At 40.7% G+C, this 23,462-nt stretch overlaps 1 protein-coding gene across 6 annotated transcripts in view; it reads left to right on the forward strand.

The window, feature by feature from the left end:
- Nucleotides 1-23,462, forward strand: part of prrc2b (proline-rich coiled-coil 2B) — a 50,413-nt gene that overhangs the window by 12,788 nt on the left and 14,163 nt on the right. For 4 of the 6 annotated variants that reach the window (XM_016469060.1, XM_016469063.1, XM_016469062.1 and 1 more), the window contains exons 4-21: nucleotides 1,123-1,225; nucleotides 1,337-1,400; nucleotides 2,476-2,619; nucleotides 5,415-5,701; nucleotides 5,782-5,909; nucleotides 5,991-6,154; nucleotides 6,232-6,319; nucleotides 6,410-6,563; nucleotides 8,270-8,597; nucleotides 8,743-8,906; nucleotides 9,118-9,319; nucleotides 15,537-17,727; nucleotides 17,825-18,003; nucleotides 18,846-18,961; nucleotides 20,457-20,598; nucleotides 20,684-20,760; nucleotides 20,848-21,129; nucleotides 21,225-21,326. In XM_016469060.1, the coding sequence (XP_016324546.1) occupies nucleotides 1,123-1,225; nucleotides 1,337-1,400; nucleotides 2,476-2,619; nucleotides 5,415-5,701; nucleotides 5,782-5,909; nucleotides 5,991-6,154; nucleotides 6,232-6,319; nucleotides 6,410-6,563; nucleotides 8,270-8,597; nucleotides 8,743-8,906; nucleotides 9,118-9,319; nucleotides 15,537-17,727; nucleotides 17,825-18,003; nucleotides 18,846-18,961; nucleotides 20,457-20,598; nucleotides 20,684-20,760; nucleotides 20,848-21,129; nucleotides 21,225-21,326 (4,915 nt within the window). Of the gene's footprint in view, nucleotides 1-1,122; nucleotides 1,226-1,336; nucleotides 1,401-1,991; nucleotides 2,216-2,326; nucleotides 2,391-2,475; nucleotides 2,620-5,414; nucleotides 5,702-5,781; nucleotides 5,910-5,990; nucleotides 6,155-6,231; nucleotides 6,320-6,409; nucleotides 6,564-8,269; nucleotides 8,598-8,742; nucleotides 8,907-9,117; nucleotides 9,320-15,536; nucleotides 17,728-17,824; nucleotides 18,004-18,845; nucleotides 18,962-20,456; nucleotides 20,599-20,683; nucleotides 20,761-20,847; nucleotides 21,130-21,224; nucleotides 21,327-23,462 lie in introns of those variants that run through there. The other 2 variants (XM_016469061.1, XM_016469065.1) reach the window with 2 other exon arrangements.

The raw sequence follows: 23,462 nt of genomic DNA on the forward strand, positions 1-23,462 counted from the left end.
AATCTTATAAAATTAGTTATGCATTTGAAATTTTGCAGTGTAAATGCATTTATGGCACCTCAGCTTCATCAGACTGTCTGTGTAAACTAGAGGTGGAACGGTTTGCCCGTACGGAACCGTAGGGTTCTCTACACACGGTTCGGCACGTGCTAAACGTTCTCTTAAAGTGACAGCACTTTCTTAATATGAATCAAACTGCAACAACAAATAAATCACTCACTGCTCTTGATTGAATAGCTTTTGTAACTTTAATAAAGATTCATCTTTAATTTATACAATCAAATATGCAATGCTGTTTTACATTTCATTATTTTATTCAATTTCTGTACCTAAAAACTAATGTTAGACCTACCTAAAAAAAAAAATGTGCTGTTTTACATTTCATTACTTTATTCCATTTCTGTACCTAAAAACTAATGTTAGACCTACCTAAAAAAAACTGAAAATCACTGTTTGTTTTATTTGTATCTTTACTCCATTGTATTTATTTGTGCTGTTGCTTGTAGTTAGATAGATTATTCTTATTTTCTTTATTTTTATCTGACAGTATAGTTTTTGCCTAAACATAGCACATACCGAACAATACCGAAACCGTGACTCTAAAATACAATACGTGATACAAACCGAACCATGAGTAAGTTGAACCGTTCCACCCCTAGTGTAAATGCATCTAATGCCACTTCAGATGCACGAAGTTAACTATTTCTTCCTCTTTCCACAGAGCACTTTATTTTGAGAGTTGTTTAAGTGAGAGAAAATCTGTAACTTATATGTGTGTGTCTCAATTAGAACTGCACAAGTTAATGTACTGAGTCGCAACACTTCATGAATCTCCAGTATGTTGTCGTCATCAGTGCTGCATGTTGAAGGTCAGTTCATACAGCTGAAATAAATAACTATTGTCATCATACTCAAAACCTTAGATTTGCAGTGAGGTGAATGTTTTCTTTGAAAGTGATGTTGTGCTTTATCCACGTGCTGAAACTGAGTGATGTAGTCCTGTGAAATCTGCTGGTTATTAAAATATATACTTGAATTTACTTTGTTCTCAAAATACCCAGCTCTATTTCTGGATGCAAACGGCTGTCACACGTTGTCTGATTAGTTTGTTTCCTCCTGTAGTTCCGTTGCATCATCAGCACAGCTGCCGGAGTCGCAGCCACCGCTGGCTTTACAGAAATCTGTCTCCAATCTTCAGAAGCCCATGCCAATAACCAGCCAGGAGGTACAGATGGCACATTCATCATCTCTTCATAGTGCTCGCCCTACATTGATGTGGGGATGATGAGTGTATCGTGGTGTCTGATGACTGTTGAATGTGTTTATGTCCCTCTAGAGCACAAGTACAGGTGGACCAAAACAATGGACACAGCTCAATGGAAAGGCAGTAGATCAAGATGGTAATCATCAGTTTGTTCTAATCAACACAATCAGATGTGTTAGTTGTGATGTCGTGTTTTACGTTTGTTTGGCTTTGTTGTAGTATGATTATAGTGTGTATGTGTATTGCTACACTTTAGTTTGGGGACCAATTCTCACTATTAATTTCGACTTTAGCCTCAAACTCCTGATTACTGCTTATTAATAGTTAGTAGGGTAGTTGTTAAGTTTAGTTATGGGGTAATATTAAGCGACCTAAAATATGGGCATGCAGAATAAAGCATAATTATGTGCTAATATACTATTAATATGCATGCTAATAAGCAACTAGTTAATAGTAAGAATTTTATTTATTTATATATATATATATATATATATATATATGTGTGTCTCAATTAGAACTGCACAAGTTAATGTACTGAGTCGCAACACTTCATGAATCTCCAGTATGTTGTCGTCATCAGTGCTGCATGTTGAAGGTCAGTTCATACAGCTGAAATAAATAACTATTGTCATCATACTCAAAACCTTAGATTTGCAGTGAGGTGAATGTTTTCTTTGAAAGTGATGTTGTGCTTTATCCACGTGCTGAAACTGAGTGATGTAGTCCTGTGAAATCTGCTGGTTATTAAAATATATACTTGAATTTACTTTGTTCTCAAAATACCCAGCTCTATTTCTGGATGCAAACGGCTGTCACACGTTGTCTGATTAGTTTGTTTCCTCCTGTAGTTCCGTTGCATCATCAGCACAGCTGCCGGAGTCGCAGCCACCGCTGGCTTTACAGAAATCTGTCTCCAATCTTCAGAAGCCCATGCCAATAACCAGCCAGGAGGTACAGATGGCACATTCATCATCTCTTCATAGTGCTCGCCCTACATTGATGTGGGGATGATGAGTGTATCGTGGTGTCTGATGACTGTTGAATGTGTTTATGTCCCTCTAGAGCACAAGTACAGGTGGACCAAAACAATGGACACAGCTCAATGGAAAGGCAGTAGATCAAGATGGTAATCATCAGTTTGTTCTAATCAACACAATCAGATGTGTTAGTTGTGATGTCGTGTTTTACGTTTGTTTGGCTTTGTTGTCCAGGTTTAAAGGTCTCAAGCCGACTGCAGCCCTTCTCTCACGAGGAATTTCCGACGTTGAAAGCAGCGGGCGAACAGGACAAGGCTGGCAAGGAAAGAAGCGTCTTCGATCCGTCGTATGGGCCCGGACCAAGCCTCCGCCCACAGAGTGAGTCCTATATTCACTATAAAACATTTAGGTTTCAATCTTCAGTAGAAAAGAACCAAAACTGTATTCCTGTCTTAACCTAACTCACTGTGCACAAGCAAACAAGTTTTATTTATATTCAGCGCTGTCAGGTTTGATGATGGGAGATGTCAGGCTTCTATGATTTGTCTTTGCGTGTTTGCGTCATGTAAGCAGATATAACGTACTTTTTTTAGAGACAGTTTTCGGATAGGCTTTATTCTTTCAATTTTGGTGTGGCTGGTCAGATATGTTCTGATGTGGTGATCAGTAGACAACTTTCAGTAATGTCCTTTCTTATTCAACACATACTGTCATGGTGTATAAAAACAGGAGAATGGAGAATGATATTTTATTGCATTACGTATTGACTCTGAATTTTCAGAACTTATTTCATTCCAAAAAAAAAAAGATTTTAATGAAGTAATTTTATGTGAATTAAGATTTTCTAAAAATATATTTTCATGACAATTTAACACACTTTCTGTAATGCAACAGAAATACTGTATTATATTTTCAAATATATTTTATCCTTTCTATTTTAGGTTACAATATTAGCAGGACATGTTTGTGAAGTGGATCTATAAAATTATCGCTTAACTTTTACACGGTTTCCTAGCCAGGTGTGAAAACAGGGTCACAAAACACAGCCAATCTGTACAGATCTCTTTGTCTGCAGTAGTAATGTGCTGAAAATGACATAAAATGAAAGAAAATAAGCCAAAATAAAATCTGAACAGAAATGCAACTTATTAACAGATCAGAAACCCGAACATATAGAATTATTTAATTTTATTGAAACAATTGCTTATGGGGATATTTGGCAGAAAGAACATTTTCAAGTGATGTTTAAGTGATTTGTGTGGAGAAATCCAGATGCCCACAACACTAGTAGTGCTTCACAACTCTCGCTAAAGACTAGAAATATTAGCATATTGTGGTCCAAATTCAGTGTGTTTGCAATTTCAGTTTATATTTCTTTTATTGCACACATACAGTACAACATGTGTTGGTGGTCAGCTATTGCTGGTATTACTATTATCAACTTATTCTCTGTTTGTACGGCATATTCATGCATATATCAGTGTTAATTTACTAATAATGGTATCATTGAGATTCTGAATTTGTTTTTATTTAAACTTTTTGTAGTTTTTCTTAGTAACAAATGTTTTTATGATGTTAGTTAGCTGTAATACCCCTGGTGTAAGTGACCCGTTTGTTGATGTCTTAGTAGGGATGAAATGATGCACCCCATGTTGGTTGAAAATCGATATAAATATGTGACGATTCAAGTTGGTTGAGATGTTAAACGAATCACTATACAATGAGGGGTGGGAGTTTGAAATGTTTGAATGTATCTCTGAGGAGAATACTTTTTCTTTAGAAAAGTTTAGATGGTATTTTCTTATCTTGCCTCTGTATAATGCATATTAAAGCAGCGTTCATAAGCGCAGTGCTGTTTTGTTTACAGCGGTAACCAAGGAAACGCTATATTGCCACCTGCTGGCAGAGAGTGAATTTGCGTTTTCATTCAGCCCATATGCGGTTTTTTCACACCATTCTGTTTTTGCTTCAAATTTCAAAATGATACAATCTAATTACCGTGCGTTCACACCGCCGTCGTCGAGAGCGTCAAAGTGGCCGGAAGTCATTAATTTTCAATGTGAACCGGCGTCACGGCGTGTCTTGGACGTTGAGGGCGTCGAGGAGAGTTGAAATCAGGTAAACTTTATGGTAATGAGCTATTACGCGGTTCGGCGGCAACCAATCGGAACGTAGAAGTCCACCGCTTGAGAGGATTCCAGAGAACGCAGTCCTGTAAACTTTGGTTCCGACCACATTAGTTCCCAAGCAAAATGGAGGAGAAGTTGATTATTGCTGTGGCGGGTTTCCCAATAATCTACAACGTGTCCCTGTTTGCGTACTGGGACAAAAATTTAAAAAAAATGATGCGTGGACCAAGGTGTCTGAGATTGTTGGTGTTCCTGGTGAGTTGCTGATGTGCATTAACGTTATAGGAATAATAATCTAATGATATAATAGTATAATAGTCCCAGTTCACTTTTAAACCTTTAAATCAATTTTCCTGATTATGCTTACATTAAGTAATGTTTATACCTGATTATACTTGAGTAACATTTTCAATGCAGGACTTGTATCAGATTATTTTTACAGTGTGGTATTGGTGCTTTATACATTATTAGGTAAAGGATCTTAATACTTCGTCCACAACAATATTTAATGAGGTTAACTTATAACGTTACCCTCCTTGTGGTCAGTCTGCACAAGATCAACAAGCTTGTTTGCTTTGCGACCCCTTTAAATACAAGATAAGCATTCGATCTACGTCAGAGCGTCCACGAATCTTTCTACAGCGTTGTTGGCAGGGCGGCCAGAACGATTTTTGACGCTCTCGACGGCTGTGAACGCACAGTTAGATTAAAAAGTGCTCACGCTGCATGTATGCAGCATCTCTGTTTGGATCGTGATTAAAATGTGGTTGCCTCCAATTTCAAATTTGTATTTTTATTATTTATATTTGTATTTTATAAATACAAATATAAATATTTGTAATTTTTTATATTTGTATAGTTTTTTGACATTTCAATTTCACAAAGAAATTTACATAAATCACAAACATTCAAAACATAAAAAAAAACATTCATAAGAAAATTGTACCGTGAAATCTGAATTGAGTCGTATCACATCGTGAGTTGAGTGAATCGTTACATCCCTATGTCTCAGTGTGATGTGCTGATGTTGTGTGTCGTTGTCAGACGTGTCAAGCTGGAGGGAGGGCGGTGGGAGGAACCTGCAACCCCCAGCGCTGTCTGCCGCTCTGCCCTGCACAGACATGGACACCAAGAGCAGCGGCCCAGCTGAGACCACCACTCCTCTTCCTCCCTCCTCCTCCTCATCCTCCTCCACTGCCATTGCTCAGTCCACTGATGTGAAGGAGCCATCGCTGCGGCCTGCTCCGCCTGTGCAGCGCAGAGCCGCCCCATCAGCCCTCCAGTACCAGCACCACACCACCACCACCTACCACGACATGCTGCCTGCGTTCGTGAGTCTCTGGCCATCATGTCAGTTATCCAATGTGTTGTGGTTTCTTTGAAAAGATCTTACTGGCTCTTTGTGTGTCAGATGTGCCCTAAAGAGACTCGTGATGCCCCAGGCTCCTCGGATCACGGCCCGACCACTGTGGTTGCTCCTGTGCGCTTTGAATCCAGGCTGATTTCCAGACCAGCATTCCCTGCGCCAGAACCCATCAAGTAAGTGTTGTTTTAATCACTCATGTACAGTGAGCAAAGCTTGCTGTCCGCTTCTATAAATCACTGTTTTTCATTTTGCAGTGGTGATATAAGAAGAGAGACCCGTTTCCCCCGTATCCCCCCATGCCCCTCCGCTCGCCCGATCCGCCGCCCGGGAGATCGAGCTCCCCGTCCTGCCATAATCAACCCTGAGGACCTGAAGGACCTCGATGAACTGGACAATGACTGTGAAGATGGCTGGGCAGGTGAGTGCCCGCTTTCTTTATGAACAGCAGATGGGCATTTTCGCCAATGCTTATTGTGACCACTGTCTGTTCTTCAGGTCTCCATGAGGAAGTGGATTATAGCGAGAAGCTCAAATTCAGTGATGATGAGGAAGATCATACCCCCTGTGAGAAGAACAAAATCTGGTGAGCTTTTCTTTGTTTTAATGCAGTGCGTTTGCTGTGAAAGTGGCTTGTGTTGAGATTGAAGCACGTTCTGGTGCTTGTGTCTTGCAGGGATGACTGGGATAACCATCAGGACCAGCATTCATCTCAGAGCTCTGGTGACGGCACGTTCCCACAGGACGCTGAGAAGGAGTCATACTCGCGCCAGCCAGAGCCCATAACCTCCAGGAAGCCCAATGGACAATTCTCCTCTACTGAATCTCAGGTAACGGTCAACGGCCTTCTGAATTTTAGTTTTTCCCCAAGATCTTTCTTTATTTTCTACTGGTATTTTAACAATGTCTACATTGTGTAGGATTGCATACAAACCATAAATATAAGTAGAGCAGTGTAAATTCATTCTTCAGTTGTGTTGGAAGCTCTATTATAGTTTTATTAATAGTTTTTATTTTTTACTTTGTTTTCATTTTAATTTTAGTAATTTTATTGTGTCTGTCATTTTTAACTTTTGTTTTAGTTTGTATAATTTCTATTAATTTTTTATTTCAGTTTTAGTTATTTTAGTACATCAAGTTAAAATTAATTAAAATGAGAAATATTGCTTTGGAAACTAGCTGAAATATGTTTTTTTTTTCCCATTTAACTTTTAATTTTAAGTAACTTTTTTTATGGTTTTAACAGTTTTAGTTTTGGTTACCTGTAATTTTTAGTTAATAATAACTTTAGTTTTTTATGATAATGATATCTTATCGGTCCTTCACAATTGAACCAACTCTTTGCTGCTGTATTTCTAAGAATTTTTATATCTATACTGTATATCCTATGTTTTGATTGGATAACCTCATGTCAAGTGTGATGCATGCTAAGGGTGCTCCGATCAGGATTTTTCGTCAATCACAGGAAGCAGTGTCTGCCAATACCCGTCACTAATACTGATCTTTTTGAAGCCTGCTTTTTATCATGTAGAATTATTTGTAGTGATGCTCCAGTCAGGATTTTACAGACATTCATTCAGGGCCTGAATTTCATTTTTGAAAATGGGGGAGAATTCCCCTCTTTGGTGACTTGTTGGGGGGATTTTTTTAATTTGAGGGGTGGAAGGGGGCATTTTTTTTGACATTTTTCAAATATATATAGTTATTTCACCTACATGTTTGATCATGCAGTGCATTTATGTTTTTATAATGGGGCAATTGTTGCACAATAGCTTACACGCAGCACAAGCCTGATTTCGTGAGCTGTATGTGAGGTTCACACATACTCCGTTTGCAGTGCGTATGTAGTCCATGTGCAGTAGCCTACGTAAGCAGTACAGAAGCAGCACGGACTCGTATTGTGCTTTCACACAGGAGTCCGCTACTGATCCGCGTCTGTTTGCCACAAATACAACATTTATCCATTTGGATTTCAAATCCTAACGTTGTTACTGAAAATGCTTTTTGAGCATTGTGATACTCTTTTTACACAGTACTGTAATACAATCTTTCATAGACCTGTTTAAACGCAGTAAATATAAGCAAGAGTATGTGCGAACCTGAATGGTTTAAGCACGGGCAAGAATTAAAAAGAAATGCAATTTATAAACTTTAGTGACAATGCAACACTGCCTCGATTCTGCAAGTGAAATCAAACTTCCCAAAGTGATTATCGGCAGATAGCGATTGGTCGCCGATCAATCGGAGCACCCCTAATGCATGCTAGTGCAAAGCTTAATTTTGAGCATGTTTGATATTTCTTTTGGCATATCGTGCCATTTAGGTTTCAGACTCTTATTGTAGGGAATACAAGAACATTAAGACAACATTATTTTAAAAGCTTCTCAGTTATTTTGAAGTTTTGTTGTTCACTCTAAATGGTTGAAAACACTTTTTTTTTAATTGATCTTTTAAATACCACCTTTAAGGTGCTACCATCAGTCCTGACTCATCTAAGAGATTTCTTCTCTCTGTTGTTTGTGATTTGCAACACCAGCAGAAGAACAGTGGAAACAGTGAGTCCGCAGAGGAACAGGAGGAGCCCCAACGGCAGGCGCCTCCTCGTGGGAAGTTTGTCTCGGCAGATCTCTCTGCTGTGGAGAGAGCGCGCAGACGGCGTGAGGAGGAGGAGAGGAGATTGCGGGAGGAGAGACTGGCTGCCTGTGCAGAAAAACTCAAAAAACTGGATGAAAAATTTGGCAAAACTGAGAAACCTGCACGCTCTGGAGAAATGCTGAGAGAAGCAGACAGCAAGGAGCTGACACAGTCTCCGGGCCGGAGGTCATCCAAGCACCACCAGGAGGGCTGGCAGTACAGCGCTAAAGGTTATACTAGTTCATTTATACTAGTTGGTTTATAAATTTAAGTTTTAGCTTCCCTTGTATTAGGGATTTAAAGGGAGTTGTTCAAAGACATTTCAGAGGATTTTGATGCTGCTCTTTTCTTAACACCTCATTTCATTATATATAGAAGTGTCGGATACACCAGCTGAGTCGTCCAGTCAGGATTACAAAGATGAAGGTTGTAACTACCACAATGATGACGAAGGTCCTGAGTCCACCTCTCCCCTCCCAGACTACGGCCGGCACCAGAAGCCTGTGCCGCCCCGCTTCCAGAAGCAGCACCAGCAGCAGGTGAGCTTTTACACCTAATCCTGTAAGTAAGAGGAAATGGTTATTAATACAGCCACCCTGAAGATCTTGAGGTGCGTGTGTCTTTGCAGAAGTTATAATACTCAGAAATGACTTTTTGTGGCCACTATATGCTTTTGTCAATGCTTTTTTTGCTGTTATATATACTGTATGCTTTCATTTTATAGATATTGTTGAATTTTGTGGTTTTTAGGAGCAGGTGTATAAGATGACTCCGTGGCAGCAGTCGGGTCACCCCACCCATTCCAGCTCTGCTCACCCACAGAGAGGCTTTTACCCTCCTCATGTCCTGGGCTTTGACCCGCGCTGGATGATGATGCCTCCCTACATGGATCCTCGCATGGCACAGGGATGTTCTCCAGTGGATTTCTACCCTCCTGGCGTTCACTCATCTGGTAAATTACAACATCCACCATTAGTGGTCAACCGATATATATCGCATCGGCCAAACAGGAAAAACTTATCGGCCGATGCAGATATTTGTAAAATGCCAAATATCGGCCGATAAGTTTTTCCTGTTTGGCCAATGCGTTCAAGGCGGGACTTTTATTTTGACGGCGCTGAGAGCGGCAGCGCCTGAGCACAGAGTGCTCACATGCTCCCTCTTGTTCGCCGTCGTCGTTAACAGTTCTGTCTAATACGGATAGAAGTCTGTCTAATAATCCAATAGAACAGTTAAACAAAGAAATTAAAATGTATACAAAAAAGTATTATAACGACTGTTTTTATATTATTAGTAATAGAAAAGCAAACATTATAATACTGTCTCATTTGTTGTCAGCATTCAGAAAATACGCATTTAAATCATTAATTTTAACAAATCTTTGAATGTCTATTAATGAACATTTAATTTCACAAATCTTGCAAACTTAATCGAATCTAGTTGAGATCGTGTGAAGTGTGCATGTGTATCCTGCACGATCGCGTGTACTCTGCATGACAGTCGGTCCGTGTGAATTGAATGCGGACAGGAGGAGAGTTCAGCTTCACTGGAGACGCGCGATAGACAAAATTTAAACTCGTGATTTCAAATTATGCTGCGCTTTATCCATTTGCCCACTGTCATATTCATGTCATTTTCACTGTGTGCTGTATGTTAAATGAGTGTTACCTTGGCTTTATTTGAAAAAAATATGATTCCCAATGCACACAAAGTGTAGTGCCCTGTTGGTTACAAAGTTAACTTTTTATTAAATATTTATTTGTGAAAATACATTGCCATCTAAAGTACAAGTATGTTTATTTTACACATTTATTTTTAAATCCATTTTCAAATTATTTCAAATTTCTTAAATATTAAATAAAATTATATCAGCTTTATATCGGCCACCCCGCTTTCCAAGATATCGTCATCGGCTGTCAAAAAAAACAATATCGGTTGACCACTATCCACCATATTTAGTGGTGTTTGCCAAGTCAAGCATCGCTATTATTCATAGTGATGCCTTTTAATAAAAGGATTAAACTGCAGAATGTGACGAGTGAACTCTCTTGACTCAGTCCAGTAAGCTAGGCATTTCCAAACTGTTTTGTCAGTCAAACCCCTTTGACAGAACACATCTGAAGTTCCCAATACTTTGAGTTTATATTTTATCTTAACATCACATTTGCATGTTTATGGTTCTCTGATGTTGGTTAATGATTTTATTTGTTTACATTTATATCATATATTTCATTGATTTTATTTTAAAATGAATAGATTTATAGTACATGTTGCACAGTTTGATCAAAAAACAATATTGTGTTTTTGTAATATTTTTTCATGTCATTGTGATTGCGATTTGAACTGCGATATAAGCATTTAATCTCATAAGAAAACGTCTTACATTGGTTATGCTGAAACATCCAGGCAATTATTTCAAGATTCCTTGTTTTTATTATTTTTAAATATTTACAGTAGGGAAAATATTTATTTGATCCCCTGCTGGTTTTGTAAGTTTGCCCATTTACAAAGAAATGGAGGGTCTGTGATTTTTATGGTAGGTTTATTGTAACAGATAGAGACAGAATATCAACCAAAAAATCCAGAAAAAAACACATTATATAAAGGTTAGAAATTGATTTGCATTTCAGTGAGTGAAATAAGTATTTGATCCCCTACCAACCAGCAAGAATTCTGGCTCCCACAGATTGGTTATGTGCCCATGTGGAACGCAGATTAGTCTTGTCACTTTAAGAAGTTACTCCTAATGTCAGCTCGTTAGGTGTATAAGACACCTGTCCACACAATCTGTATCTTCCATACCAACCTCTCCCACCACTACCATGGGCAAGACCAAAGAGCTGTCAAAGGATGTCAGAGACAAGATTGTAGATCTGCACAAGGCTTGAATGGGCTATAAGACCATCAGCAAGAAGCTTAGTGAGAAGGAGACAACTGTTTTGGTGAGATTATTCGGAAATGGAAGAAATACAAAACAACCATCAATCGGCCTCGGTCTAGAGCTCTGTGCAAGATCTCACCTCATGGGGTAAGGATGATCATGAGAAAGGTGCAGGCCCGTTTAAAGTTTGCCAATGAACATATAAATGATTCAGAGAAGGCTTGAGTGCTGTGATCAGATGAGACAAAAATTGAGCTATTTGGCATTAACTCGACTTGCCGTGTTTGGAAGGAGAGAAATGCTGACTATGACCCCAAGAACACCATCCCTACAGTCAAGCACGGAGGTGGAAACATTATGCTTTGGGGATGTTTTTCTGCTAAGGGTACAGGACGACTTCACCGCATTGAGGGGCAAATGGACGAGAACCTCAGCCAGAACACTGAAGATGGGTCATGGATAAATCTTCAAGGATTACAATGACCCAAATCATACCGCCAAAGCAACAAAGGAGTGGCTCAAGAAGAAGTACATTAAGGTCATGGAGTGGCTTAGCCAGTCTCCAGACCTCAAATGTAAAGTGTGACCGAACAATAAAGAATCAAAACACTTTCAAACAATATCTAGGGCATGTTGTAGTCCAGATTATATTCAGATATTCAAATCTGAATGGCTGTTTAAATAATTAAACACCTTTCAGAAACAGAAAGTAGTGCTTTGTTTACAGGGTTTCCAGGGGGAACGGCTGCATTTAAATGAATTATTATTATTATTATTATTATTATTTCTGCAGTTTAGCGCCATCTGACAAAACAAATAAAAATACACCATGCTATAGGGCAGGCTATGCCTAATATAAAATAACAAATAACTTGCATAAAGTTTAAATAGGTATACAAAATTGGAAATAGGCTAAGTAAACATGTATAATATATAACCAAATAAATAAGAAACGTAGAACTTTTATTAGCAAAACGAATGTCAAATAAAATAAATAAATGACACAAAGTTTAAATAAAGTAAAAATCAGCAAACAATGTGGAACCAATTAAATAAGAAACGAATGTTAAAAAAAAAAACTAACAATCACCTTAGATAAACGGCAAAAGTCAACAGGCTTTTCAAAGTCCAAAATATTGCCAAACAGGCGCTTTTGCATCTCGTTTCGAAACTAAATCATCCGCCATCGTCTTGTCTGTTTCACTTCACCTCACTCTTCTTGTCAGTCAGCTCGACTCGCTATCCTCACTGGATAAATTAAATCTGATCTGTGATGCGACTGTCGTTTGGCACACTGCATTGAGCAGCCGTGTTCCATTTTTAATTGTAGTGTCTGTCCCGGTGTTGCGGCTTAATTAATTAATTTTAATTTTAATAATTAATAGTTGCGGGTATCACCGTCAGCACCGTCTATCGCGGCAAGCCTAAAGGGTACAGGACGACTTCACCGCATTGAGGGGCAAATGGACAGGGCCATGTACTGTAAAATCTTGGATGAGAACCCCCTTCTCTCAGAAGCCAATACTGAAGATGGGTCATGGATGGCTCTTCCAGCATGACAATGACCCAAAACATACCGCCAAGGCAACAAAGGAGTGGCTCAAAAAGAAGCACATTAAGGTCATGGAGTGGCCTAGCCAGTCCCCAGACCTTAATTCTATAGAAAATCTGTGGAGTGAGCTGAAACTTTGAGTTGCCAAGAAACCTTAAGGATTTAGAGAGAATCTTTAAAGAGGAGTGGAACAAAATCCCTCCTGAGATGTGTGCAAACCTGGTGACCAACTACAAGACACGTCTTACCTCTGTGCTTGCCAACAAGAGTTTCTCCACCAAGTTTTGCTTGGGGATCAAATACTTATTTGACTCACTGAAATGCAAATCAATTTATAACCTTTGTACAGTGTTTTTTTTTTCTGGATTTTTTGCTTGATATTCTCTCTATCCGTTAAAATAAACCTGCCATAAAAATTATAGACCCTTCATTTCTTTGTAAGTGGACAAACTTACAAAATCAGTAGGGGATCAAATAATTATTTTCCCCACTGTAGTAATTGCAATGTCTTCTGGTCCATATCCTTCCCTTAGGAAGGTGTGCTAGACACTGATTAATGTAACATAAAAATACTATACATATTTATATATTTTGCTATTGTGCTATAGTTTAGAAAATGGTAATAAATATGACAAGAACTCAGTTAAACCGTGTCAGAAAAAATTTGGCTTGATAATGTCAGATAACTTTGATAGAAAGGTATGTAATGGATTACAATAAACCAAAAATTATTCAGACAGCTGTTAGTATGACAGTATTTACACAACCATCAATACTTAGTCGGGCAGCCCTTAGCCTTAATGACAGCCTGTAGTCTAGGGGTCGACCGATTATCGGCGCCGATATTAAGCATTTTTAATGATTATCGGTATCGGTCATTTTCAAAACCGATTCGCCGATACAATAACTTAATTTTGAAACGCGCTATTTGCTCTGATGCAGCCTGTCAGAACTCACCACTCTGTGGCCTAAAGCAGTCTCCGCCCACCGCTCATCTGATTTGTTTGGTGCGGAATTCACTCTCACTCTGAAAGCGCTTGTTAACTGGAGCTGCTTCAGTGATCACGCACCAGTTGTCTCTCAAAGGTAAGGCTGCAGCAGACGTTGCTTAAGTTGCAATAGATCCCAATCCACTAACGTTGCACTGAAGTTGCAAAACACCTCAATATTATCTATGATTTCCGTGATCTGCGCCGCCGCGCGCTCAATCCACTCACGCGCGCTTAATTTGCTTATCAGCTCGCTCACATCAGCTATACAGGCATTAATACTGAATGTTTAACATTATATTCATTGCATACATATACTTCGTATACATCCTTAATCTCTAATAACTCCATTCTACTGTCTGGTGTTTTGTTGTCGGTGTTTCTTTGTCTGAATATGGCACTTATCACATGCTGTGTGGTATCGGCATTTGGTATCGGGGCATTTTAACGAGTACGAGTACGAGAGCTCCGTATCAGGCCCGATACCGATACCGGTATCGGTGCATCCCTAATAGAAAATCTGTGGAGGGAGCTGAAACTTTGAGTTGCCAAACAACAGCAAAGAAACCTTAAGGATTTAGAGAGAATCTGTAAAGAGGAGTGGAGGGTTTCTGCACCAAGTACGAAGTTATGTTTTGCTTGGGGATACTTATTTCACTCACTGAAATGCAAATCAATTTCTAACCTTTATATGTGTTTTTTCTGGATTTTTTCTGTCTCTATACGTTAAAATAAACCTACCATAAAAATTACAGACCCTTCATTTCTTTGTAAGTGGGCAAACTTATACAAAAAACGTCTTACCTCTGTGCTTGCCAACGAGGGTTTCTGCACCAAGTACGAAGTTATGTTTTGCTTGGGGATACTTATTTCACTCACTGAAATGCAAATCAATTTCTAACCTTTATGTGTTTTTTCTGGATTTCTTGGTTGATATTCTGTCTCTATACGTTAAAATAAACCTACCATAAAAATTGCAGACCCTTCATTTGTTTGTAAGTGGGCAAACGTACAATATCAGCATCATGATGAGATTTGATGATATTTTATTTGATGGGATCAAATAAAAAATTTTCCCCACTGTATAAAAAATGAAGATGGATGTATTATTATTTTAATAATATACTTGTTTAGTTGTAAAATACATTTTTGCAAATGCTTCTTGTTATAAATTATACAATTCTGAAAACTTATCCACAGAAATGTAAATTATGTGAAAGTACATGATGCATTTCCAAATGCACAAAGTAGATTTTGTGTGGTGCAGCTTTTACTGCAAACTGATCGATCCATTTCACCATTGAAAAGATCATGAGCTGCTTGTGTGTAAATGAACACAGTGCTGTTTCACTCTGAAACATGCAGAGTCAAACTAAGTTGCAGCCTTTTGAGATTTGATGATTGCAAATCAAAATTTCAGTTTTATTTCAGTGTTGTACAGCCCTATGTATTTATTGTAATTTTGTTTTATAGCTATTGCCTTTCTAGCAACTCATGAATCCGTAGGGGTTTCACAAGCCACTATTTGGGAAGCCCTGCTGGGAAACGTCCTAGCAACTACCTAGAGTAGCAACCAATTAACAACACTTTTTAAAAACACCGTTAACAAACACGTAGTAATACCCTGGCAACTAGCCACAGCAACCTAGTATCATGGCAATGAGTTCTGCATGATGATAAATGCCTCATTGTCTTCAGAATATGTTTTGTTTTGTTTATATTCATATTTAACTTTTTCATTTTTAAGGTTTGGTGAAACCTGTCATTCAGCAGGATCACCTGAATAGCCCTGGTTCCACCTCTGATGAAGGCTGCCATCCCAGCATGCACCAGGAGAGGAGGGCGCCATCCACTGAGCCTTACCAAGTGTGGAACCAAGACAGCTACTCGTCTGCGCGCAGTTTCACCCCACCCTACCAGAGACAGCCTGAGAATGGCGACAAGGCTCAGGCGGATGACAGGATTGACCGGCCATGCACCAGACATGACTCGTATGAAGACCGAGGTCATGAACCTGCAGACAGTCCAGCAGAGGAACTGCTCCTTCAAGGCTTCTGCCAAGGCAGAGGTTCAGATGTGCCGCTAGGGTCACAGCGAGAAGTTACCCATGAGGGAACCCATCAACCATTAATACTCAGCAGGACCCATCCTGGAGACAGTGAACACAGGGACATCTCCTCTGGTAGACATCAGAAAGAAGGTGCTGATACCCATGATGAGGCCTTCGACAACAAGGAGAAGAGCTACAACTCTGATTTCTGGAGGAAAGATGTGGGTAGTCTGAGGCAAGACAGCAGCGGCCAGGTGCAGTGGTCCGATCACGGTTCGAGTAGCAGCAGTAGCATTAGCCAGCCATCTGAGTCCAGTGGCAGAACCTTTAGGAGGACAGGACCCATCAAGAAACCAGTGCTGAAGCCTTTGAAGGTGGAAGACAAAGAGAATGAGAAACCCAAAACTGAGCCTGAGGAGAAGCCTGTCCCATACAGGCTGGAGAAGGAAGTGGTCACCAACGTCTATGACCTGAAGAAAGATGCCCCTCTTCTGTCTAACAGGCACTCTGCGCCACCACCCGCTCCCTCTCCTGAGGAGAAACAAGTGGAAGCTCCCAAGGTGGAGAAAACCAGCAAGCTGCCTGAAGATTTGCACAAAGAGAACTGCTGGGATAGTGCCAAGAGTCACTCTGTGGACGGCTGTGACAGCAGAGATCCACCGGGACCACGCCGCAACAACTGGATATTCATAGATGAGGAGCAGGCATTCGCCGGGGCCAGGGGAGCAGGTCGTGGACGAGGCCGGGGCTTTAGAGAGTTCAATTCTCGCGGTGGCACTCGTGGAGGACGGAGCGACAGCAACAGAGGAGCCTACAATAGCGCAGGTGCACAGAGGCCTGCACGAGGACGTGGTGCTCGAGATTTTAGGAGCGAAGATCTGCAACGAGGCAAACCCCGTAGACGCAATGTGAGCGAGACGCACAGCGAGGCCTCAGAATACGAGGAGCAGCCCAAGCGTCCACGCCAGAAGGTCACTGAGAATGGAGAGGCTTTGTATCCTGTGTCTGGAGCGGTCAAGAGGGCCGACAAGGAGTCGTGGAGATCAAACAAGGTCTACACCGACGATCAGAGCGGCAATAGTGATTCCAGGGACAAGACTAAATCTGCTCGAGTCTTTGGAAGGTCATTGCCTCCTCGCCTTAATGCTGGATACAACCGTGGGTTTGGCTCAAGGGATATTTCGATGTGGAGAGGGAGAGGAACCCAGTTTGGAAGCACCTCCATGCAGGAGAATGGCTACAGCTTAGGTGCGGACTCCTATTCCAAACGTTCGTCGGAACGCGAGGCCCTGAATTACCCCCCTAAATTTACAGGCTCCTTTGCAGAGAACGGCATTGAGGACAGAGATGGAGGTTACTACCTTGATAATGATAATCCCGACAACCGGCCCTTGAGAAGGCGCCGTCCCCCACGCCAGGATAAGCCCCCGCGCTTCAGGCGTCTGCGTCAAGAGCGTGAAGGAGGAGGTCAGTGGAATAGTGAGGACTACATTAACGGAGACGTTGCCAATCAGTGGCCTGGTCGTTCAAAAGGGGCAGAGGAGCACTGGCCCAACCACTACTCCGGAGGACGGTCACAGGAGATCAAGGGTCAGAGTCAGGGTGAGGACTGGGAAACCGGCTCTGAGAACAGCGATTTTAGTGACTGGAGGGAGAAACGAGGACAGCATGGTGACGTGCTTGCAGATACAGGTCATGGAGAACCCGGCTCTGAGAAGAGAGAGCTCTCCAAGCGGAGCTTTTCTAGCCAGCGGCCAGTGGTCGACAGACAGAACCGGAAGATTGATGCGACTGTCATGGAAAACAACAAGACAGACACGCAGGCTAGTGCAGGTTCCTCTGGTAGAAACGAGAGCTGGCAGAACGGTGTTGCTTCCAACAACAAACGGTATGTTTCTTTAGAATATGAGCTAAGTATATTGATGCAATAAAACCAGTACCACTGAAATTCACACTATGAATGTGCTTTAATTCGCTCTGTGCAGAGTTCCAGAAGAATCTGTCACCGGCCTGAGCTCAGCGTCTGTGTACAGTGTAGAGCAGAACGACGACACCAGCACAACTGAAGCAACAGGGAAGATCATAGAGAAAGACTTCAAACCCAGAAACATGAAGGGGGACATGACAGAACCACTGTCCCAATATGACCTAAACACTTACCCAAGTAAGCCAGATGTTTTTGTTTATGATAGAAGTTCCTCTGCAACGCCAAATAATTTGAGACAATACAAAACTAGTGCACTCCTGAGGTGACGTAGCCAGAAAAGTTCAATAATAGTCTGTAGCAGAGGTGTCCAGTCCTGCTCCTGTAGGACCACTATCCTTCAGAGAGTTGTTCCAACCCTGAATAAACACGTCTGAATCAGTTAGTCAAGGTCCTTAAGATTACTAGAAACGTCCAGGCAAGTGTGTCTGAGTAGGTTGACTCTTAGGTTGACATTGGCCCTCCAGAAGCACATTGTTTAGAAACAGCTCAAGTCTGTTAACCCTTTAGGCGCCAGGGTTTTTTGGAAAAATGCTGGATTTTGACATCAAGATTTCAAAAGCTTGTGGCTTTCACGGTACAACTTTTTATTAGGCATTTGGCGATTTTCTCTCACAAATCTCACAGCTTACCCTCACGCTATGAACTGAACTGCTTCCGCATCAATGACACGATAGTTCACTTGCTCTGCTCTTTCCTCAAACACTTTGAATAGGAAGGTGACGTTATTTTGGTCTAGAATCGAAGTAAATCGCAATTTTGCGACTTTGGCGCTAAGAGGGTTAACAGTTTGAAAGTATTTTTAACACCGTGACAAAGGGGTATTGTAATGTGGTGAACAGACTTGTTAATTCATATCCATACAGTTAGAGTAAATTAAGAGACCGTACTGTAAAGAGTTACTCAATTTTATCAGTGCTGTGCCAATGATTACTGGTAGACGTCTTTCGTTTTCAAGTGTGACTCGTGTGGTGTTCTTCAGTATTGGATCTGAAGGAGTTGTCCCTTGTGTTTCCTCGCAGTTGAGAGCGACTCGGGAGCTTCTGTACCCAGTCCAGAGGTTTTCCAGGACGCTTTGTCCAAAAAACAGCGCCGCCCACAGGATGATGATTGTAGGAGGAAGGATCAGGGTCCTCCAGTAAGTAATTGCTTGGGCTCATGGTCTGATAAACAGAAAGATACTAACAGCTTAAGTTATTTAAAGGGGTCATGTGACGTTGCTAAAAAGAACATTATTTGGTGTATTTGGTGTAATGCAATGTGTTTACGTGGTTTAAGGTTAAAAAAACACATTATTTTCCACATACCGTACATTATTTTTGCTCCTCTATGCCCTGCCTTTCTGAAAAGTGTCAATTTTTTACAAAGATCATCGTTCTGAAAGTGCAGTGTGCTCTGATTGGCCAGCTATTTAGTGCGTTGTGATTGGCCGAATGCCTTTTTGCCGAAATGATACACACCTTACCAGGTTCAGGAAACTTTCCTCTGTAAAATGCACTGCACACACTCAAATATTTGGGTTGTACTCTTCTGGAACAATGTTGTAAATAAAAATTAACCACTGATTTCTAGTTGTGTCCTCTTTTGGAAGGCCAAACAAAGTAGTTTGGCTTTCGCAACGAAACGCACAGCATCTCCATGACATGGCAGCGGCGGCAACAATACTACAGCAAGAATAAAAGTTATGCCTTCTTTCTTTGCGTATACATTTGGGCGGTGATATGCAAATCTTCCCACACTGTGATGTAGATATGTGGGGCGTGTTTGAACGAGGCGTTTTAGGAAGGCGTGGCTGAGCGTTCACTATTATAAAGAATATCTCTTTGGGTTTGAGACTTTTAGGGTTAGGCTGATAGACGATCGCCATTCCATCCATTGCCGATGACTAATAGACATCACGATGTTGAGCCGGCATCGTGATCCCACCCCCTAAAGGGAATAAATACGCGATGGGAGGAAAATATATATTTCAGTGTTTTCTCTCGCAGTTATATCATTAGGCAATTATACTGTGTATAAATTGCGGGCATCAGGGAGCCGCTATTATGCCTGGCATTGAAAGATTGATTGCTTTTGAATGCGCGATCGCTTTTTAGTTTCACTTTCGCTCTCGAGATTCACGATCGCACATACTCTGTTTATACTATGGAGCAGCAGTACTTACCACACATTTTACAAGATTATATGTTTGTCAGTGGTGCTCAGGATCTGCAAATCATTCACCATCGTCCTCAGTCATCTCCCCTTACTCTGTTTATGTTGGTAAGTGAAATTTGATGTACTGTAATGTAACAGTCAACCGTTAGCAATCGTTATTTGTTTTCCGTTTGTTTTTCCGTGCTTTCTAAATACGGATTCACACTTCGGGCACACCCCATAACCCCCCACCCCACCCCACCCATGTCATCGTCCATCACGATGTTTCACTGTAAACATCGTCCAATGCCAGTTTTGTAGACATCACCCAACCCTAGAGACTTTAATCTTTGCGACTTTATGGATCTTCTGTATGCACGAACAGCTTTAGCACTCCAAAGACAAAGGAAAACATGAAATCGCATCATATGACCCCTTTAACTACATGAATTATATCTTGAGTGGATATTGTAGTAATTTGGTTTGTGCACCTTAAGGGTTCGGTAAAGAACAGAGCAATTGCATCAAAAATGCCTCCTCGTTTTGCCAAGAAGCAGGGCAGTATGTCCATCGAGCAGCCCGAGGAGACGCTGTCCGCAAACAACTTGGGAACAGAAATCTGGGAGACGAACAGCACAGGTTATACCGATAACAGCTGATAACAAGTGTATCAAGATACATAATTAAGAGACTTTTTCTAAATTACTTTGTTTTTCTCCTGAAGCTCTGACTCTCCAGTCGTCAGGTGGTGATTCATGGACAAAGCAGGTTTCCTACACGGGAAGTGAACCCAATTCAGAGGTACAGGTCATTCTTCTTTAAGAAACTCTTGGCATTTTTTTCAGTGAGCTGAGCCTCAGAGTAAAGTCCCTCTGTCTTGTCTTTCAGGATTCAGATGCAGGACCCGAGCAGAGTAAAGAACACAAACCCGGCCCCATCGGCAACGAGCGCTCGCTGAAGAACCGCAAGGGCTCTGAAGGCATGGAGCGTCTGGAGGGACCCATCACTCCCGTCAATGGAGTGGACATTCACGTGGACAATGTTATCCCTGTGCCGCCCATTGAGTTTGGCGTCAGCGCGAAGGATTCTGACTTCAGCCTTCCTCCAGGGTCCACGCCAGTGCCTGTGTCCAACCCCGTCACCAAGCTGCAAGACGCACTCACTGGGAATGTGTGTACATGAGCTCTGAGCCAGCATTTACATTGTCAGCATTGTCTAAAAAAAGCATTGAGTGTTTATACTGTTGTTAATGTGTGTGTGCACAGACGAGCCTGACTCAAGCCATCCCGATGCTCCGCAGAGACCACCTTCAGGCCAGAATAAACCTCAACCCCATCAGCTTCCCTACTGCGGACCTCACGCTCAAGGTAATGCTTAACGCCACATCATCTCAGGTTTTGATTTTGAGTGCTGGTGACTCTCCACCACTAACACTGAAAACAGCACATTTCTGAAGAGAAGTTTCGGAAAAGAGTTTTTTTTTTTAGTCCTTTGTTATTGGTCTACCGCGTACAGCGTGTGTCAGAAACGAAACACCCATTGCCATAAATGAATGACAGCTCCAGAGAGAATATGTAGAGAGAAAAGATGGTATCGATTGTACTTTATAAATTTGAGCCTGAGTCCGATGATGAAATGTCTAGTTTATCAACCAGACACTGATTCACAAGCACGGCTGGAGCAGGATGTTTCTCAGTGGTACGTGGCAACTTAGTTTGTGGTAGTTATAAGACGTGATAGCAGCTTCATTGTTAGAATGCCAAGCGAAGGTGCCATGAAGTACGACAGGTAGTATTATACCTTTCTGCATTAGTTGAGCATTAGACGTGTCTTTTATAAAGAATTAAGTGTATTTTGAACGATCGATAGAAAATATATACATCTGTTATTTATCATACTTACACATTGTGATTCAGTGGAGCAATCTGATCCAAATAAACTGGGCACTGAATTGATCTATCTTTCAAGAGCAAGTGTTTTGTAAAAAAACAAAAAACCGCGTTGAACTTCCCGCGATTAGAGAAGCAGTCGTCAGTAAAAAGACCGGAACAGAAAATGATGCTGTGGTATTGTTGAAAAAATGAATGTCAACCACTGATTCTTTGCAGCCTCATCATTCGGAAGTGAAAATAAAACAAATTTGCAGTTGTGTTCATAAGTTTATTGCAGAATATGCAAATATGTTAATTTTAACAAAATAAGAGCTTATTTTGCTTTCACAGCGAAACACACAGCGACTCCACAAAATATGTTAGCAACATGTTAAATTGTTAATATGGTAAAGCAGGTTAGCAATATGTAAAAACATACTAGCTTTGTATTTAAAAATGCTAACGCGCAAGAAAATGCTCGAAAAACAAAAAAAATATATAGTAGTGATGTGGGAAAAATAGTAGCTAAAACATGTTAGTAACTTATGAAAACATGTTAATGCACGTTAGAAACTTCTAAACTTCAGAACACATTAACAACTTCTAACAACATGCTAGCAACAGGCTAAAACAAATGTTAACCTTCAACTACATGATAGAAATTGTTAAAAGCATGTTAGTAACAGTTATCTACATGCTAGAACATACATATTACTTTTGTAAATGCTTGTCTGCTTAAGCCTTGTAAAACTTACAATGTAATGCTTTTTAAACTATTCTGTCTTTCTGGCCAGGCTTTCTTAAAGGTGCCATAGAATGCATTGATACAATATTTTAAATTGTTCTCTAATATCTACATAGAAGGTATGTAGCTTAGGTAAGGGCAAAAAATCTCCATAAATGGTTTTACATGCCCATTTACAACCCTAGGATTTGTCTCTAGAATGAAATGTTCTGTTATTACCTTATTTGGAAGGGTCATGAATAATAATATTGAGCTCTGCTCTGATTGGCTGTTTCACAGTGCGGCTCATTTCAGTAGCTCACACAGCAGGAAGGAAACACAGGGAAAATATATATTTCAATACTTTCTCTCGCAGTTATATCATTGGGTAATTATACTGTATATAAAATGCGGACATCAGGGAGCATTGAAACTGCTTTCGAATGCACGATCACGTTTTACTTTCACTTTCGAGATTTGCGATCGCATGTGATCTGTGTAAACTACATCGGCAGTATTTACCACACATTTTACAAGATCAGATGCTTGTCAGTGGTGCACAGGATATGTAAATCATTCGCCTTCATCCTCAGTCATCTCTCCTTACTCTGTTTATGTGGTAAGTGAAACCTTATGTTCTGTAATGTAACAGGCTACTGCTAGCAATCAGCTAACATGTCCCTTTAGTGGCTCGCGTTATTTGCTTTCCGTGCCTTTCTGAATACAGACACCAACCCATCCCTGCACTTCACATCCATCAAACCAAAATTAACCCTAAGGCAACCCTTAGCCTCGATGACAGCCTGTAGTCTCCTGGGCATGCTGTCACCCAACTTCATGCAAACCTCAACTTCAATGTTTTTCCCAGACTCGGTCTGAATAATTTTTGGTCCCAAATTTGTATCAGT

Source organism: Sinocyclocheilus anshuiensis, unplaced genomic scaffold (genome assembly GCF_001515605.1).
Source record: "Sinocyclocheilus anshuiensis isolate Anshui unplaced genomic scaffold, SAMN03320099.WGS_v1.1 scaffold1045, whole genome shotgun sequence".
NCBI lineage: Eukaryota > Metazoa > Chordata > Actinopteri > Cypriniformes > Cyprinidae > Sinocyclocheilus > Sinocyclocheilus anshuiensis.